A 19,963-nucleotide genomic window follows, 5' to 3' on the forward strand; every position below is an offset into this window, starting at 1 on the left:
GCTTGAAACTCTATAAGATACTCAAGGAACCAACATGATTTGCTTGAAACTCTATAAGATACTCAAGGAACCAACATGATTTGCTTGAAACTCTACAAGATACTCAAGGAACCAACATGATTTGCAATAACAACCTCAAGAGGATGTTTCAGAATCCATTCTTATTTAATCTCAAATGTGTTTGCTGCTTTAATGAGGTTCCAGGCCAAATGATTCATGCCAATTCCATGACAGAGACAGGAATTCAATCAGGGCCATGCATTCAAGGGTTGGCTGACTATGAATACAGCACTGCATGTCATGAACTAGTATAACTCTGAGGTCTAAAGTCTTGCTGGACTGTTGTGAGCACAGAACTTCTGGATAACCCATCTCACTGCTGTACAGAGAGACAGGCAAGCGCTAATGTCAACAGCTGGAAGGGAAAAGCTTTTGCTGTTGGTTATGGCAACACTAACAACTCAGATAGAACAGTTCTGTCTAGGATTTCCTGGCAGCTTTTGAATGACTATGGTTTATATTTTGCAGGATTCTCACTAAAGAGGCTTTCAACTTTGGGACCTCTGACTGAGTGATTAATAAACTTAATAATAATTTGCATTTTATAACATTAATGCTTTTCAAAGCACTCTCACAGCCATCAGCTCATTTGATCCTCACAGCCTTGTGAATAATGAATTTTATATAATTAGTGCAATTTATAAAGAAACAGAATGCCTAGTTAGGATTGTTCACTTTGGTTTTTAATAAGGTTGAAATTGGAATTCAAGTTATCCTTGTTCCTCTGTTCTATATAATATAAGCTTCCCTCTTTAATTGGGATAAACTCAAAAAGTACAAATTTCTCTTTTCTTTAAACAAAATTAGTTTAGAATAGTGTTGTTTGTGTTTCTGGTCATAAATCCAGGGTGGAAAGAAATAGAAGGTGTGAAAGAACATTTTGGTGCCTTTGAGGATTGCTGAGAAATGATTCACATAAGGGCTAGAATTTAGTATTTCTCTGTAAGCTATACTTGACCAAACTCCCTAGGGAGAAGCACACGAAGTGAGAATGGCCACTGCAGTAGGTAAATCATAAGTCATTTGTACTAGTCTAAAGTAAGCAAATTTGCATTAGTTAAGGTCTAAACTTCAAAATACTGAAATAAAATTTAGTAATGTTAAAGTCGATAAAAAATAAGTTTTTAGAAGACCTCTTTTAACAAAAAGCAAAGATGAACATATTTACATGTCAATTTATTTTTAATTTTTTTTTTTTAAAGAGATGAGGGTCTCACTGTGCTACCCAAGCTGGTCTCAAACTCTTGGGCTCAAGCAATCCTCCTGCCTCGGTGTCCCAAAATGCTGGAAATAACAGGCATGAGCCACCGTGCCCAGTTTACATATCAATTTATTGATCTATCTTTGAAGTTGTATCTTTAAAGTTATCTTTAAGGTAGAAATACTCAAGAAGAAGGTGTCCATTATATTCATATAAAATTATCTGGAGGTGGGAGTAAGTGAAAAAACTGCAAGGAGACATGTGTATTTTGAGAAAATCATATTAATTATTAGAATAAATGTTTGAAAAATGGAAAAAATTCCCTACTGTTTTCATATTAGAAATTAAAGAAGGCAAAGTCTCATGAAATATTTTTGGCTGGTGGAATATAATTTGAAAAATAGTTAAGCTGATCTAAATCTTAATATATTTTGTCCACTATTAATGTCTAAAGCAATTCAATTTTGTAATATTGAAAGCAAATAAGTAGGCTGGGCATGGTGGCTCATGCGTGTCATCCCAGCTCTTTGGGAGGCTGAGGTGGAAGGATACCCTGATGCCAGGAGTTTGAGACCAGCCTGGGCAACACAGTGAGACCCTGTTGCTACAAAAATTTAAAAAATTAGCAGGGCACGGTAGCGCACGCCTGTAGTCCCAGCTACTCTGGGGGCCAAGGTGGGAGGATCACTTGAGCCCAGGAGGTCGAGGATGCAGTGAACCCTCATTGTACCACTGCACTCCAGCCAGGGCAACAAAGTTCAAAGCCTGTCCCCCCCCCAAAAAAAAAAAAAAAGCAAATAAGTATTTCTTGCAAATATCAATTGTATTATTTCAAAGACAATGCTTTAAAACTTTTGTCTTTAGGCTTTAATGATATATGTTTTCCAAAGAGTCTTCTCCCTTAGCCCAAATCACACCCTCAGAATTAGGTGCAACCCACCACTATATGCCATGCTGCCCTTGGACAAGACTTGGAAGGTGTCCATGGGGGTCTCTCACTCGGCCTTCTGGCTTGCTTCCCTGTATGTTGCAGTTGGTTCTATCTCCTCCATTGCATTCCCAGCCTAGTCTTATTCATCCTGTCCTTCCTTGCTGGCAATCCACTGCTTCCCCCACAGCAGACTCTTAGTACATGTTCCCATATTTCACTAAACTTGTACTCAGTGTATATGAAGGAATAAAATTATTAATGATCAAACTGCTTGAACTTACTTCATTCACACAGAATGTAGGATGTTAAATTGTACTGCCAATAATTTAATTTAACTGAGAGTCTTTGCCTTATAGAACTTGAATACTGTAAAAGCCACCTTATATTTAGTAAACATATCCCTTGGAAGAGTAGCTAGAAAATACTGTTAGTCAAGTTAAACATTTCACTATATCCCGCGCCCACTCCTCTTGAGAAAATGAAGATAATACATTTAAAATGCCAAGAAAAGGATGGCTCGGAGAGAGCAGCTGGCTCTTCATAATTTATTTCCTCAGGATTTGGTTTTAAGTAGAAAAAAATAAAATGCCTATTTATCTAAATCAAATACTATTATAACCAGTTGGAATTAATAGAGGTAAAAATATGTGAGTGAGTTCAAAGCCAGGTTGACCTATAAAATGGGTAAGCTATAGGATTACAGTCTGAGGCTTGATCATTTAAGAAAGTAAATTTCCTGTAGCCAAGGAATGCCTGGAATGAGCCCAGTTTCTAAGGCCAGAGCTGCCTGTTGGAAATGATAAGCGTGCAAAGCAGTTGTGAAGTGAAGAAATTGCATGTCAGAGGCAGGTCTTCATGGCCCATAGACGTGATGGAGTACTCAAGGGCAGCGCGGACATTGGTGAATGGACCTGCTGGCAGGGCAGCCAAACATGTGAGCAATCGAAAAGCAAAACCCTCAGGACAATTTATCAGGCGGTTCCTTTTTGGTTCACAAAAGAAATATAGAGTTTCAGCTCAAGTCATGGAGCTAATATGTGGGAAAAGATAAAGAGTGGTATTTCTGTGAACTTCACATTATTTAGAGTTCTGATCATTGCTGAAGAACAGGAAATAAAAACACTCAACAGCATACACAAATAAAACACTGAGGAAAAAAAAATCAGTTGTGTTCCCACACTGGTGGGGATTAGAAAAGGGCACACACTTGAAAAATAAAAGTTATTTATCCTCCGACCAAAGCCAAATCCAAACACTTTGTCCTGTATTACATTTAGAAAATTTTACAGAGGACTTGCTTTTTCCCCACTGAATTTTTAAATCTCTTTCTCTAAGAAAGTTAATTGACCAGGTTTTCTCAAACATCTGGGACCCCAAAGAGAACCTCTGGCTAGGGGGAATGTTATTTTATCACCACAAAATTCTATAACAAAGCCACTTAAACTTGGCAGCTATCTCTGCAGCTTTGACTGTTCGGAATTAAGTCAAATTATTTTCTTTTTCCATACATGTCTGTGGACTTCTGTCCACTTACAGATTTTCATCCATAAATATTTTCTGACTTTTTGGCTCTTCCTTCTGTCTTTATTTTTTAAGCTTTTAAGCAGATTATTTTCATGCGCTACGGTATTAGGGTTATCTAGAGGGACATAATCAATAGGCTATATAGCTATAGACACATGAGAGGGGATTTATTATGGGAATTGGCTCATGCAGTTATGGAGGCTGAGAAGTCCCATGACACGTTCTCTACATGGTGGAGACCCTGGGGTGCCAGTGGTGTGGCTCACTCCAAGTCCAAAGGCTTCAGAACAAAAGAAGCCAATGGTGTAACTCTTAGCCCAAGCTCAAAAGCATGAGAATCTGGTATAAGTTCTGCAGCCCCAAGGCTAGGGAGCCTGGAGTTGCCCAAAAACAGTGTATCTCATCTCTACTAGATAGATAGACACTACCACCTTTTCTCTGTTTTCGTTCTCTGCAGCCCTTAGCAGATAAGATAATGCCTTCCCACACTGAGGGCAGCTCTTCGCCACCTCATCCATTCAGACCCACATGCTAATGTTCTCTGGAAACAGCTTCACAGACACACCTCAAACTAATGCTTTAGAGATTTTTAGGTGTACGGGCTAAAGCAGCTCCTTCCTGGATGCTAATCCACCACGTTGGCTTCTGAATAACCCAATTCCAGAATGCCACTAAGTTTTCCACTCTCTCTACTGTTTACCACTAATTCTGCTCTTGGGCAACTTGCTTCTGAAGCATGTAGACCCTTTCTCTATGGTATATAAGCCCTGGGTCTGAAGGGGTAAAGGGATCCACCGTCTCATCTTGTAGATACCAGAGACGTGGCTTCTGTTGATAAGTTCAATTTGTTTTTTTCTTCTGAGAAACTGGCTTTGTCAGACTCTTTCTTTGGCCTCTCAGCTCCCTTGGCCTTTGGAGGTAGGCTTGCATAGACCTGCTCACTATGGAACACTAGGTAATCTTAATCCAGTCAAGTTGACACTTAAAATTAACCATCACAGTTTCATGATACTTTCAAATTGCATCCTAAGGTCTGAAGATTTAAGAAATATATTAACCATCACAGTTATTATGATACTTTCAAATTGCATCCTAAGGTCTGAAGAGAAATATATTAAGAGAGAAGGGATATTTTCTCTTCTTGAATAATTCTCTAAGAAGAAAAGAGAAAAAAAGGGTTCTATTCTTGTTCCTTTGGGCCTTCTTCCAAATCTATCAAACCTCCTGTTCCAACTGAAAATGAAAAAGAAGCCTGTGAAAAGTTTATCTCCCTACTGATGTGAAAGTGTCTTCCAAGCTGGGATTATTAGACTGGGTAGGTAGACCTGAGAAAAAATGGCCATTGTCACTAACAGCTTAGCTGGTTTCACACAGGGGTGAAATTCTAAGATGCACACTTCCAACATTTCTCTTCCTTCTCTCCCTACTTGTTTATATATTTTGTATTAACTAATTTTCTCTCCAACTTGCTCTAAAAGGGGAGACCACGGATTTACTCTGGTCCCTGTTCCATAACGAGAGCTGTGGTACAGAATTTGTTCAGCCTTCGAATCCCTTTGGCAAACCCACTACCTCGCATCCAATAAGAAATGTTTCTCTAGGGGGCAAGATGGAAAATCGTCTCTTCCTTAGAGGTATAATGTGGACTTGACCCTGAGGTCTCTTGGAGCAAAAAGGAGTCTGTGACCTTTCTTTTCTTTTTTCTATTTTTTCTTCTCTTTCTCTCCTTCTCTCTTTCTCTCCTTCCCTCTTTCTCTCCTTCCATCCTTCTCTCCTCCCATCCTTCTCTCCTCCTCCTTCTTTCTCCCCCTCTTTCTCCTCTCTTTTCTTTCTCTCTCTCTTCTCTGTCACTCTCTCTCTCACCCCTCCCTCCCTCCCTCCCTTCCTTCCTTCCCTCTCTCTCTCTCTTCCCCACCTCTCTCTCTCTCCCTCTCTCTTTCTTTCCTCAGTCTTGCTCTGTTGCCTAGGCTAAAGTGCAGTGGCACAATCTCGGTTGATTGAAGCCTTGACCTCCTGAGCTTAACTGATTCTCCCATCTCAGCCTCCAAAGTAGCTGGGACTGCAGGCATGTGCCACCACACCTGGCTAATTTTTTTTTTTATTTTTTCTGTAGATACAAGGTCTCACTATGTTGCCCAGGCTGGTCTTGAACACCTGGGCTCACATGATCCTCCCATCTTGGCCTCTCAGAATGCTGGGATTCAGGTGTGAGCCAGTGTGCCCCGCTATCAGTGCTTTCTTGTCTCCTGATGGGCCTTGAGTCAGGAAGGGATGCAAGAGTTACTAAGGTGACCCAACTTGGTTCTTGAAAGGACTGGATACATTGTGCCAAGACTTGCCCTAGTCACAAAACCAGTGGGATACTGGTAGGTGTTGTTTCCGATTGCATCTTCCAGAATCTCTGCATACTCCTCAGTCCTTCAGGGCTTCAGAATACTTTTACTGTGACCAAAATTAAGTAGAGATGACATTCTATGACACTGCCATTGCTCCTGAAGTACCGAAATGACAATCCAGTACTCAAGGATCACCAAAATAATGCCAGTTAGGCATTTGACATTTAAAGCTATTAGGGAAGGATTAAAGGACAACATGAATTAAGTAAAAACAAAAACACAAACCAAAAAGCAAAGGGCTGCTAAGAATGAAAAGGGACATTTGCTGTTGGACTTCTGTGTGCCAGATCCTTCATGAGGAAATTCATTCACATTATTCCGTGTGATTTTCAAGGTATCCTTAAGAGGTAGGTACTATGTATTCCGGAAGATAAGGCTCAGTGACAAACAATTTTCCTAAGGTTCCACAATAGGTATGTGAGAAAGATGGATTCAAACTGACATCTAATTCCATCCTCATTTCTAGGTTGGGACTTGAATTTGCTATAAACAACTTCTTCTACCACCTTAATAATACAGATTATAAAATATTAGCTAATTTCACAACACTCATAGGGAGAACAGGAGACTTAGCTGGAACACAGGGAGGGTGGCACGTATTTGTGTGACTGCAAAGGATGGAAACAGTGCAATGATTGAATGACCATTCAAATCTTGGTCACTCAGTAGTCCCGTGACTTTTATTCTTCAAGTTTTATCTAAGCAATAAACAAATGAATGCTTGAGAAGAAAACAGAACTCCCTAATTCAGAAAATGGTTTCAGAGTGATTAAAGAAACACATTTTTCAACTGCAGTCCTGGTTTAACATATGAACATGAACATTTTTATAGTTAAAAAAAGTGCAGATGAGTGAATTTGGAGATATCTTTGTGTCTCTGGATGATAAGTTCTTGCTTAACTTGGCTCGGTGAAAGGATCATAACGAAGAACTGTTTTCAGCAGCCTGGGTGATATCCAATGCACATGTATTCCTATCATATATTCTAGACTTGCCTGATTTTGTATCTGTAAACTATTAAAATGCTTTGGAAATTTCAGTGTAGTCAGATTCAACTATACATTCAAGACTTCTGGGCACATCAGGTGTTCAATGAATGTTTGTTCAATAAACGAGTCAATAAATGAATAAACCTTACACCTAGATGTGGCCAAAAAAAAAAAAAAAAAAAAAAGGGGTCTCTGTTGAATTCTTGTATCCTAGTTTTATGATAAATTCTGCATTCAGTAATATTCTAATTTCTTTTTACTCAATCACAATAACCAAAAAGCTTTTAGACTAGAGGTTATGCTTTTAGTTGCTACAAAATGAAAGGAAAGGGAATCTTGCTTTTTACCAGTATGTGCACCTTGGGGCAGGTTACTGCAACCATCTCCTTCTTGGTACACTGGGAGCGACAGTAATAGCAACTATTTCACCAGGTTGTGGTGGGGATTAAATGATGCTAACACAATTAGAAAGCTTACCACACTGCCTAGCAGATAAGTTCTCCATAAATACCAGCTGCTATCCTTGTTAAGAGCAAGAATTAAGAAGATGGTAGATTTTTATTAGCATTTGTATTGTTTTCCTAGGAAGCCAGAAGTCTGAAAGCAAGGTGTTCTCAGGGCTACGCTTCTTCCAAAACTTTAGGGAAGAATCTTTCCTTGGCTCTTCTAGCCTCTGGTAGCCTCAGGAATTCCTTGGCTTGGGGCAGTGTAACTCCGATCTCCGCCTCCGTCTTCACATGGCTTTCCTTCTGTGTCTGTGTGTATCTCTGCATCCCCTCCTCTTCCTATGAGGACACACTCATTGGATTTACGGCCCACCCTATCCTAGTATGACCTCACCTTAACATAATCACATCTGCAAGGACCCGACTTCCAAACAAGGTTGTATTCTGAAGTTCCAGGTGGACATGAATTCAATCTACTATGGCATTCAACCATGTAAGGTAAACATAGAAATTGCTGCCTCTGCTATAGGTCTGTTATTTTCCCTCTTGCTTAAAAACACAGAGAAGACACACAGAGAGTGTAATGCAAATTATGTTTCTAATTTCTGGTTAGTAATAAAAGTGACACTGATAATTATAAAATTCTTGAGTGTTTTGGGATCTGAGTCTCCAAGAAGGAGCAGTTTTAATGTTAGAAAATTATCCTTGGCATGACCAAGGAACTATCTATTTGGTCTCCAATAATCCTGAAGATGACAGACCCACAATTAAACCTTCCATGTAGTCTGGGATGATTCTCCCGTCAGCCTCAGCCAATGGGGTGCCAAGGAATTCTGCATTGGAAGGGACCTACCTCCGCTGAGTAAACTGCTGCTCATTGGTGAACATGCTGAGAAGATGGGATGCTGCAGTTATCTGCCGACAGATGAAGAGACTGCCTGCATGGTCTAGTTGTAGGGTTTCCAGAACGCCCTTGTGCTATCTCCAAACCATGAAATGTTCCCCAGTCAGCACTCCCAGGCAAATAGCCCTGGGAGAGCTAACACTTTAACTGGTGGTCAAATCTTTATGGATCTATTTGAAGAACGGCTGTGGGCCGGGTGTGGTGGCTCACACCTGTAATCCCAGCACCTTGGGAGGCTGAGGTGGGCAGATCACCTGAGGTCAGGAGTTCGAGACTTGCCTGACCAACATGGTGAAACCATCTCTACTAAAAACACAAAAATCAGCCAGATGTGGTGGTGGATGCCTGTAATCCCAACTACTCGGGAGGCTGAGGCAGGAGAATGGCATGAACCCAGGAGGTGGAGCTTGCAGTGAGTAGAGATCATGCCACTGCACTCCAGCTTGGGCAACAGAGCAAGACTCCGTCTCAAAAGAAAAAAAAAAAAAAAGAAAAAGGGTTCTGGAAGGAGATTTGGATAAGAGGTTAGAGGAAGTCCCCTTCCTGTATGGTTTCGGTTAGTGGGGAATAGTGAGTATCAGTATCAGTGCATTATCTACAAAACAGAAGAGATGATCATGAGGAACCTGCTCAAATCCAGCCCCATCTTCCTAGTTCAGTGAAGTGACAAGACATGGTAATTTCATTTACACATTCAACTGTACACTCCAGCAAAAGAAAGGGAGAGAGGGAAAGTAGTATGGAATATGGAGAGACAGAGACAGAGACAGGGATTGATGTAGAAGTAAAGAGTGTGTTTACGGTGAAGGGAGAGGGAAGGAGGAGGAGAAGAGAAGAAGAGGATGATGTAAGGAGGATGGGGATGAGGGGGAGAAAGAAAGGAGAGAAAAACAGAGAGAATTCAAATAGTATGGGTGTCTGCCCACCATTCTCCTGGATGGGCTAATACTATACAGGGGCAAGACCTCACTGATCTGTCCCCCTGGGCTATTTTGGGTCCCAAGCCTGTCCTAGTGTGAGCCTTTCACATAGCTGAGTGTGATACTAGTGTCTTGAGGTTTTTATTTTCAGGCAGCCTGACCCCAACAAGGCAGCCCTTCCTCCAGTGCCCATATGAAGGGTGGTCTCTTCAGCTGCTTGTGGAAAATGAGTTCTGCTAAATGTACTGAGATTTTAAAATGTATTGTTAAATGTATTGAGATTATCAAGGGCAATATAAGTATATAAAATTTTCACCTGACCATGCTACTCCAATCCAGAAAGTACAACTAAATGGTCCAACAATATCTAATAAATAGCTAGATATTTTATGACCAGAGATAGTTACCCCTCAAATGTCTGGGGTAGGAACTCAGCCTCCTTTTACTATTTTTCCAAAGAAGAAAAAATAATGATGTTAGAGGAAATACATCATTGTGCAAAGACTGGAAAATATAGTTAAGCAAAAACAAAATAAGAAACATGCACGCATATGTTTATTGCAGCGCTATTTACATAGCAAATACTCAGAACCATCCCAAATGCCCATCAATGATAGACTGGATAAAGCAAATGTGGCACATATACAATATGGAATACTATGCAGTCATAAAAAAGAATGAGTTCATGTCCTTTGCAGGGACATGGATGAAGCTAGAAGCCACCATTCTCAGTAAACGAACATAGGAACAGAAAACCAAACACCACGTGTTCTCACTCATAAGTGGTAGCTGAACAATGAAAACACATGGACACAGGGAAGGGAACATCACACACAGGGGCCTGTTGTGGGGTTGGGGACAAGGGGAGAGAGAGCAGTAGGACAAATACCTAATGCATGTGGGGCTTAAAACCTAGACGATGCAGCAAACCCCACGGCACATGTATCCCTATGTAACAAACCTGTGCGTTCTGCACATGTACCCCAGAACTTAAAGCAAAATAAAGTAAGAAAAAATACTAGTATTTTTATCCTCCTGGAAAAAAATAACAACAAATAACATTTTGGTGTGTATTCTCACGGTTTGTTTACCTCACCTCTGTGTGTGTGCATGTGTTGTTTTGTATAAACATGTAATCCGGCCGTGTGTGGTAGGTTGGGCCTTGCTTCATTCACTTGGCAAAATATTAGGGACGTTTTCGACATCTGCAAGCATAGACCTATACTATCAAAGGAAGGCCAGGGAAGGCTTTGCCCAGAGCTCATTCTTTGGCCAATGCCAAAGCTCTTCGTAGAGACTGAGCTGTTTGGCTGAAGCTTGAGGTGGGGGTCACAGGAACTGCTGTGCAGGCACCAGGATACCTGGGGAGTGAGGTCCACAGCAGAAGCAGCATCAGGCTGGGAGATCCTTCCAGTCCCTGACGGAGCTTGCCTCAGTGCAGACAAAGCTTTCCTGGACAGCTGCGGGATTCCTCCAAAACAGTACTGCTGTCATTCTACCAAGTCAAGGAGGTACTTGACTCAGAAGGATGCTCATAAATGGTTTCCAGTATGTTTTGCAGTCTTCTATTTAAATTTTTTGGTTAAAGCCACTAATTGAATCAAATGAAAACTCATTCTGCTAAACAGATAATAAGGAAATATTTAGATGTCTTTTGTGTAAACATGTTGAAATAATGTCAAAGGCAACACACAGGATTCATCTAACTTTATCTGCAACGTGAGCTCAACTGGGGAGGATATGCCCCTGCCTTTCTATTCATGACTATTGCCTATTAACCTCCAGAGGTTTTGTGTGAGCTACTGTGTTTAACCTAACTCTCCAAAAATAAAGGGATGGTGATTTTCTTTAAATTGGTGCTTACATACTGGAATCTCTCAGGCATTAGTGCTTACTTGATTGCATTTAGACATTACTTTGGCAAGGAAATGACTGCATTAAATTAGCATCAAGCACAATGAATGGTAATTGCAAGACTGTCATTTCTACAAGTGCAAAATTAATGTGTTCTGCAAACCCACTCCATTGTGTGCCACAGGAAAATCATGGAACCATGTTGTTCTGAACAGAAAAATGCGCTGTAATAGCGCTGTTAGTGTGGTATGGTATTATTCCGCTATAGTGTTTCTTTCCACCTTTGTTGTTGTCTCATGCTCATTTTTCATACCCTGTCTGGCCTAATTTGTATGCTCATATTATAGCGCTGCCAGACAGTAGCCTGGATGTACAGAGAATGTTATGGAACAATTCCTCCTTCTGTGTGTGGCATCTTGCGTGAATAATGCCAGTGTAAACAACCCTCCATGTATTCATCAGAGTCTGAATAGGCTACTTATGTAAAGCTTCTTATTAAGAGATACATCAACCGTTCAAAGAAAACTTTACCCAAATGCTATACATTCATTTAGAAAGAGAAGAGTGATTTACACGCATTTCAATTGTAGCTTAGGAAAAGCACCAGCTCCTCCTCTCTTCATCCCTCATTTATATATGGGAAATTAAGCTACAGAGCAGTGGAGTAAATTTCTTCTTCTGGTCATGCAGGATCACAGGGTATAGTTCAAATGATAACATGCATATGCATTGGGGCTCTTGTACTCTGCTCATTGATTGGCTCTGCGGGGATTAAAGGAATTATTCAAGACTAAAAGAACCAAGTAATAACAGATGCTCTAAGCTGACCAATTAGATGTGGTTTTTCAATATTTCTGCCGTTTAGCTTAGGCTGAGAGCCATTCAAAGGCATCCTGAGTAAGAGTGATAATAATGATGTTAATGACTGACCAGAGGAGCTTTCTGGTGAGTATAGCTTGATAGTCTCTTAGCAACTGCAGGGGGTGGGGGCATCAAGACCACTGGGGTGCACTGGCTGATTCACTACAGCAGTTGACTGATCAATTGATCTATTGGAGATCCTAACATGGGAGGGTCAGTCCTGAGTCCCCTTTTGGAGTCCACCTATTTTGACCCTCACCATAAAGATGTAATGAGGCTGTCTTTGTAGTGTTTCAGGCAGTGAATAATTTGCTGGAATCTGGAAGAAATTCTGCACCGTACACAAAGCTTCTCTCATCTTATCAAACAAAAATGATTAGGAAATGATTTTGGTTGGAAACTTCCTACCTGAGAGAAAAATTCTGATCATCTTAACCTCAGAATAAGGCACACTTGTTCACATATGAAAAATCACTAAATAGATGATTTGGGCTTAAAAAGATGCACAAAAGTGGCTCTGGAAATGGGTTCTGCCTTACCTTTGTTGCAAAATGTTCCATCATACGCAGTATTAGAGCAATCGCAGGAGTAACCGTGGTATCTCTCTAGGCATTTGCCTCCGTTTTCACAGTTTGTTCCATAGCTGGTGCAATGGCCTGAGCATCCGGATATGAACCCAGATGTGACCTTTGCTCTTTCCTCCAGGTCAAGTGTCACCCCATTCATCCTCAAGGAGCGGATGCAGCCCAGGAAGCCCTGCTGGCCCCCAGCACCACCTGGGAATGACAGAAGGCACAGAGTTCAGAGGGAATAACCTTTGCTATTGCTTAATTCTTCACATTTTGAACAACTGTGGTAGGAGATGAGACTGCATAGTGCGTCTAGTATTGCCACTTTCAAGTTGGTCTTATCTAAATAGAGAAAATTGAAGCTTTTCTCCCCTTAGGCTAGAATGCCTAATTAAAAGAGCTGTCTTCTAAAAAGCAACACATTTGCTACAGAAATAAAATATTTGGAGATGCACAAAAATTGTATCAGCTGTTTTGGAAGTCTAATCTGGTTTCCTATAGAAAAAGGGTTTACAGAAATCTCTAGATTCTTTGCTCTTTAATCTCACATCATTGAGTTCTGTAGCGTTACTTACTGAAAAAATATAAAGGCAGAGACATGAATGTATTAGCATAGTTAACAAGTCAATTAGTTGGAAGGCATAAATTCGTTTGAAATGTGATTGTAGATCCTGGTTCTTGTCTCAAGAGATGCCTTGCTTCTAAGTTCATGTCAAGACTACCCAGGGCTCCTTGTCTCGGGTAGCTAGAAGTTGAAACTGATAACTTTACACAGAAATCAGCTTTACCACATTTACTGCTAGGTTAGATCGGATTTCATTGCTTCTGTCTAAATGTCATTACAAGACATATAGCACAACAAGCACATTCACTGTGATTTTTGGAGTAAGTTATAGAGTTAGACTGAGGTTCATGAGCATGAAAATATTAAAATATTCCCAAGAAATCTCATAGAAAGATTCATTGAAGCATTCTATCACAAATGGATTTAATTGTGTATGTAGTATTCTTAGCTATATATTTTTTAAAGCAGCTGGTATAAAAGGAGGAACTCAAATTTATATACATGTTTGTATCTTAGAATAACAACTTTTCTGGAAACGAAAATGAATCATAGGAAAAACTGTTGAAAGAAATAGGTGACGAGGATTTAGAAAAGAAGATACCATTACTAAAAATAAAACCCAAGTTTCTCTTTCATTGAGGGCTACATACTAGGCACTCTATTAAGCAACGACTTATCAAAGGAGATATTATTTACATTATTCCCATTGTACAGATGGAGAAACTGAGGCTTAGAGAAGTTAAGAAGTTTACTCAAGGACTCATAGTTCCTGAGTGGCAACTGTATCAGATCTGTCTTATTCCTAAGGCAACAAACAGGGTTTATTGTCTTCAACCCTGTTCTGTCGAGAAGAACTTTCAAGTCAGGGGCCTCATAGATCTACATGTTTCTGAGATGTAGATTTGGATGTCTTTAAAAATGGAGTAATCAGGCCCGGTGCGGTGGCTCACGCCTGTAATCCCAGCACTTTGGGAGGCCAAGGTGGGCGGATCACGAGGTCAGGAGATCGAGACCATCCTGGCTAACACGGTGAAACCCCGTCTCTACTAAAAATACAAAAAAAATTAGCCGGGCGTGGTGGCGGGCGCCTGTAGTCCCAGCTACTCGGGAGGCTGAGGCAGGAGAATGGCGTGAACCCGGGAGGCGGAGCTTGCAGTGAGCCGAGATCGCGCACTGCACTCCAGCCTGGGCAACAAAATTAAAACCCCGTCTCCCAAAAAAAAAAAAAAAAAAAAAAAAGGAGTAATCAGTAGGGTTACTGGAATTCAGGTAAGATCGGTAGGCTGGGGATTGATTCTGATCACTTACCCTATTATCTTAAGAAAAGTCATAAACTCCAGTAGTTTCATCAGACAGGACTGGAAGATCAAAGGCTTTAGTGGCAGAGATGAATTAGCATCTGCTTAAGCCTGTAAACCCTCATCAGTGAAGTGGCAAATGAGTTGCTCTACCATCTCTGTAAACCAAAGTCTTGCAGTTTTCTCACTGGGTGACACATTGATTTGAATCATGACTCTCTTGGGAGTATTTGATTTCTTCTAAAATATTTGAATAGAGAAGTGAAGAGAGTTCAGTGCCTTTTTTGATCCAAGCTATGAGATAGTAGATGGCAAAAGAAGTTATTAAAAATAACTACATTGAAGGATTTCCCATTTTGCCATCTGCTTGTCAATGGGGCTTCACACCTCTACGCTGAAGAGAATTAGGGCCTTTGCCTGATTTGGAAGAATTTCAACCCACTAGTTACTCTTTGTGTGTTAGAATTTCAATTTGGCTTCTATTATTTTAGCCATTATGGCTTTCATCCTTGCAATGAGGGCTTTCCAAAAGGCATTTTATTAAATAAATGTCTGGCCTTAAAAATTTTTCATCACTAGTCAATTAAGACAATTATATCCTATCAAAATATGCTAAAATGTAAAAATCATTTTTAGATCTCCCCATCTCTTTTTGCCTGATGATCAATGCAATAGTCATTGTGGCAACCATAAATGTACTGAGAAGCAGAATACAAAACAGATTCTGTTATGCTACTCAGATTTAACTACTTTCTCTTTTAGGGAACAGCCTGTTTTACTTTTTTTCTATGAACATACATATGTGTAAATAAAAAGGAAGAAATGGGATCATAATATACACATTGTTTTGAAACTTGCTTTTTGCACCTAACATATCATGAAACTTTTTTTTGTGTGTGTGTGTGAGACGGAGTCTCGCTCTGTTGCCAGGCTGGAGTGCAGTGGCGCGATCTCGGCTGACTGCAACTTCCGCCTCCCGGGTTCAAGCCATTCTCCCACCTCAGCCTCCCAAGTAGCTGGGATTAAAGGCGCGAGCTACCACGCTCAGCTAATTTTTGTAGTTTTAGTCGATGGGGTTTCACCATGCTGATCAGGCTGATCTCGTACTCCTGATCTTGTGATACCCCCACCTCGGCCTCCCAAAGTGCTGGGATTAGGGGTGTGAGCCACCGCACCTGGCCTTTGAAACATTTTCCAAGCAATAAACGTACAACTAGAACATCTTGCTTAGTATCTGCATAGCATACCATTCTGTGAATGCACGATCACTTATTTTGCTCTCGCACCACCATTGGACTTTTAAGTTTTTAAAATTTTCCACCTTATGATACTATAATAATATAACCTTTATGAAAATCTTTACACACTTGTCATCCAGTTTTTCCTTAGAACTGGTTCTTTAGAATTAGTTAATCACACTTTTCAGTCTAATTGCTAGGATGAAAGATGTATACATTTTAAAGGTACTTGAAATATATTTTATTGTAAGAAGAATTTACCAATTTCTAATTCACCAGTAGGGTATGAGATTATCACCTTCTCCACACAATTTTAATATTGGTCAGTGTCTTTTTGTATTCATGTCAGCCTGCTTGACGGGGACAAAAAGCGTTCACTGTTTAAATCTGCATTGCCTCGAATACTGTGAGTTGAGTAATTTTAATGTTTTCCCTTTTCTTATTTTTTGTTGCTTTGTGTCCTTCACTTTTTGCTGGGAATAGAAGAGAATATATTTCTTATTGATTAATAACAATATGAGCTTTAACTCTCTGTTATAAATAACTCTTTATTGCAACTGTATCTTTCCAGTCTGTGTCTTTTGACTTCTATATGGTGTTTCTTTTTTTATGAAAGTTTTGAATGTTTTTGTAGTCACACCCACCTGTTTTATTTGTGTGATTTCTGCCTTTGGTCAGAGGCTTACTTATAAAGACCCACTATAATACAAAATAATGTAATTATTCAACTATGTTTTCTTCTAACATTTTTGTGATTTTGCTTCTCTCCACATGTTAACCTTTTGCCTCTCTGGGATGTATTTTAATTTGGAAACAATTGGTATTTCATGGATCTTCAGCAATGACTGAAAGTTTGAAAAGACTCTAAATGAATGTTAACACGATGAAGAACGGAGATATTTTTCAAAGGGTCAATTGGCAGAGCAAATAAATCTAGAGTATATCATATTTTTATTATATCATTAAGGCAGATATTCAGATCTATTCAGGGATACTTAATTATTTATGTATATAGAGTTCATTTCAGAAAGGATTTAGCAGGGCAGAGTTTTCTCATTCTGCTTCTGTCTTGATTCTTGGGTCTTTGGTCGTCTTGGGTTCTACGTGGATCCATCTCTCTTCCTGTTCTTGTGTTTGTGCATCTTTCCCTCTCAGGTTCATCAACTGTTTCGACTCAGTTGTGTGGCTTTCATCAAATTACATAATCTCTCTCAGTATCAGTTTCCCCGTCCACAAAAAAGGAGGCTCAACCAGATGGTGTCTCTGACTCCTTCCAGCTCTGAATCGCTCTGGCTCACAGTTTACAAGCTCTCTCTCTGGGCCTGTGTCTTTTTTTCTGAATTTCAGTAAATACTCTCAAGTGCTCTTAAATCTCTTCCTTGCTTGCTTTTTCTTTCTTTGTCCCAATGTCTGACTTTTTTTATTCCTCCCTCTTTTAACTGGGTGTAACATATGACTGTAGTCTAATCTGTATTTGTTGTGTTCGTTAAATAAAGCTTTGCTCACGCCTGTAATCCCAGCACTTTGGGAGGCCGAGGCGGGCGGATCACCTGAGGTCAGGAGTTTGAGACCAGCCTAGCCAACACGGTGAAACCCCGTCTCTACTGAAAATACAAAATTAGCCGGGGGTGGTGGCACACGCCTGTAATCCCAGCTACTTGGGAGGCTGAGGCAGGAGAATTGCATGAACCCAGGAGGCGGAGGTTGCAGTGAGCTGAGATCTTGCCATTGCACTCCAGCCTGGGCAAAAAAGAGAGAAACTCTTTCTCAAAATAAATAAATAAATAAACAAAAAAAGTTTTGTACTCCCTCTTCATAATTTATAAAGCAGGTGAGTGAAGTGCCATTTCTCTCTCTATAAAGGAAAACTAAATAAATTAAGGTATTTTCTTGCTTAGGTAGTCCCTGATTTATTTAAATGGGACAGTGAACCAGAAAGTACTATTCCTGATCTAGTCGATATGAAGAAAAATCTTCTGTCCTGAAAATGGTCATTATATATTATGTAAAAGACATTAATGCACCAGAACCAGTGAAAATTATTTGAGTTCCACTTATGCGCGCTGTAGAAATAGTTCTTGGTGACAAATGTCATAAGTTTAAATTATAGGTCTTCAAGGAAAAACGCTACTTAACCTTTGTTAATTAGAAAATCAACACATTGTCATTGGAGAGAGCCCCCTGCCATGCAAGGGCTTCACGCACATTAGTTGGACCTGTGATAATTATCCAAGGGGAGAGGTGGGTTCAATTTGTAAATCATTTTTTCATGTGAAATGCTTTGCAAGTATTGCAATTAAAGATTAATTATGAAAATGCTGTAACTACCCATAATGAATAATACAACCATAAAATGCACAGAAGATTGGGGCAAAATAATCAGCTATTAAATTATACAAAAAGGGTACAAATAATAATCAAGAGGAATTATAAAAAATACACTGTCCTCAAACTCTGAACTTAATAGTTTTCTAAGGAGCTAAGTTGGGTCCCTGAGTACTTTTGCCCAAAGAGACTGGCCACTAATTCACCATAGAAAGGAATCACACTAAAGCCCACACACATAAAGTCTAATTTATTCATTCAAAAAATATTTATTTCGTGCCTACTATGAGCCAGGCCCTGTTTTAGGTGTTTTGTTTGTCTGCTTCATAGTAATGAAAAACACAGAAAAGTCTCTGCCCTTGCACAGCTTATATTGTTGCAGAGGGAAAAAGAAATTTAACAACAAACTCAATAGGAAAATCAAATATACTGTGTGTTAGAAGATGGTAACCACTATGGAGAAAAAAGTCAAGCAAGGTTAGGTGGGATCCAGAGTTGGAGTGGGGTGGGGGAGGCTGCAATTTTAAGTAGGGTGGTTAGGATAGGCCCCACTGAGGAAGTGACAGAAAGGGGATCATGAGCTTGTCCATGGAGAGAGAGCTCCAGGAAAAGAGGTAAGGGGGTGCCATCCTGCAAGTAGGGGAGGCCCGTTGGAAGGGAAGGAGGGGTGAATGAGAGTGGCTGCAGGATGCTCAGAAGAGCAAAGCTATTGCATGATCAGTCCATGAGTGAAAGGCACCAGGAAAGCCATTTCTAAAATGATGATGAGGACATGCTTCTTGCCTGCAGGAATGTGCGTGATCACAAAGAGCCGCACGATGATGCCAGACACAATTTGATGTATGGGACGCAGCAAGCAGGGATGGGGAAAGCATGAATTGTGGTCACAAAGATCTACTTCTGTGTGTTGGCTTCACTGCTCATGGCGTGTGAGCTACCCAGGTCCCATTTGGGGCTCAGTCTCCTTACGTGCGGCACTGGTATAACAATATGCACCTCGTAGGAGTGTGTTAATAAGAGATAATGCACCTCTTTGCACTAGTTCTAGTTACTGGTAGCTGTTATGATTATTGCTATTATTGAGTACAGGCACATTCTATAGAAGCACAGAGTTGGAATAAATTAAATATGGCTGAGATGCTATGTATATAAATCTGATACCAGAGGTATCAGGAGTGCTATGGACTGAACTGTGTTCCCTCTAAATTCATCTGTTGAATCCCTAACCTCCAATGTGATTGCATTTGAAGATGGGGCCTTTAAAGAAGTAATTAACATTAAATGAGGCCGTAAAGGTGAGATCTAATCCAACAGAATTGGTGTTCTTCTAAGAGGAGGAACAGACACTGGGGATGCTGCATGGAGAAAAGATCAAGTGAAGACACGGCAAGAAGACAGCAGTCTGAAAACCAAGAAGAGAAGCCTCAGAAGAAAGCAACCCTACTGACACATTGATCTTGGACTTCCAGCTTTTAGAACTGTGACAATGTTTATTGCTTAAGCCACCATGCTGTGGTGTTTTGTTAGGGTAGCCCAAACAGACTAAGACAATGAGGAAGTGTTATCAAGCTTGGGCTGATCTATACCTCCCTGAGAAAGTGACCTTGGGGTCCCTCTTCTCACTGCACTGTTTCTGTGGAAAGTACAGAGTTACAGCCAGGCATGGTGGCTCACACCTGTAATCCCACCAGTTCGGGAGACCAAGGCAAGTGGATCACCTGAGGTCAGGAGTTTGAGACCAGCCTGGTCAACATGATGAAATTCCATCTCTACTAAAAAGAAAACACAAAAATTAGCCAGACATGGTGGCACATGCTTGTAGTCCCAGCTACTTGGGAGGCTGAGGCAGAATGGCTTGAACCCAGGAGGTGGAGCTTGCAAT

General features: G+C 40.3%; 1 protein-coding gene across 2 annotated transcripts in view; it reads right to left on the minus strand.

Annotated features, from left to right (window-relative positions):
- Positions 1–19,963, minus strand: part of CNTNAP2 (contactin associated protein-like 2) — a 318,368-nt gene that overhangs the window by 258,284 nt on the left and 40,121 nt on the right. For both annotated transcript variants that reach the window (XM_011989555.1, XM_011989556.1), the window contains one exon: positions 12,626–12,862. In XM_011989555.1, coding sequence (XP_011844945.1) covers positions 12,626–12,812 — 187 coding nt within the window. In that variant the 5' untranslated portion in view covers positions 12,813–12,862. The remainder of the gene's footprint in view (positions 1–12,625; positions 12,863–19,963) is intronic.

This window comes from Mandrillus leucophaeus, unplaced genomic scaffold (genome assembly GCF_000951045.1).
Source record: "Mandrillus leucophaeus isolate KB7577 unplaced genomic scaffold, Mleu.le_1.0 Scaffold357, whole genome shotgun sequence".
NCBI classification, from domain to species: Eukaryota; Metazoa; Chordata; class Mammalia; order Primates; family Cercopithecidae; genus Mandrillus; species Mandrillus leucophaeus.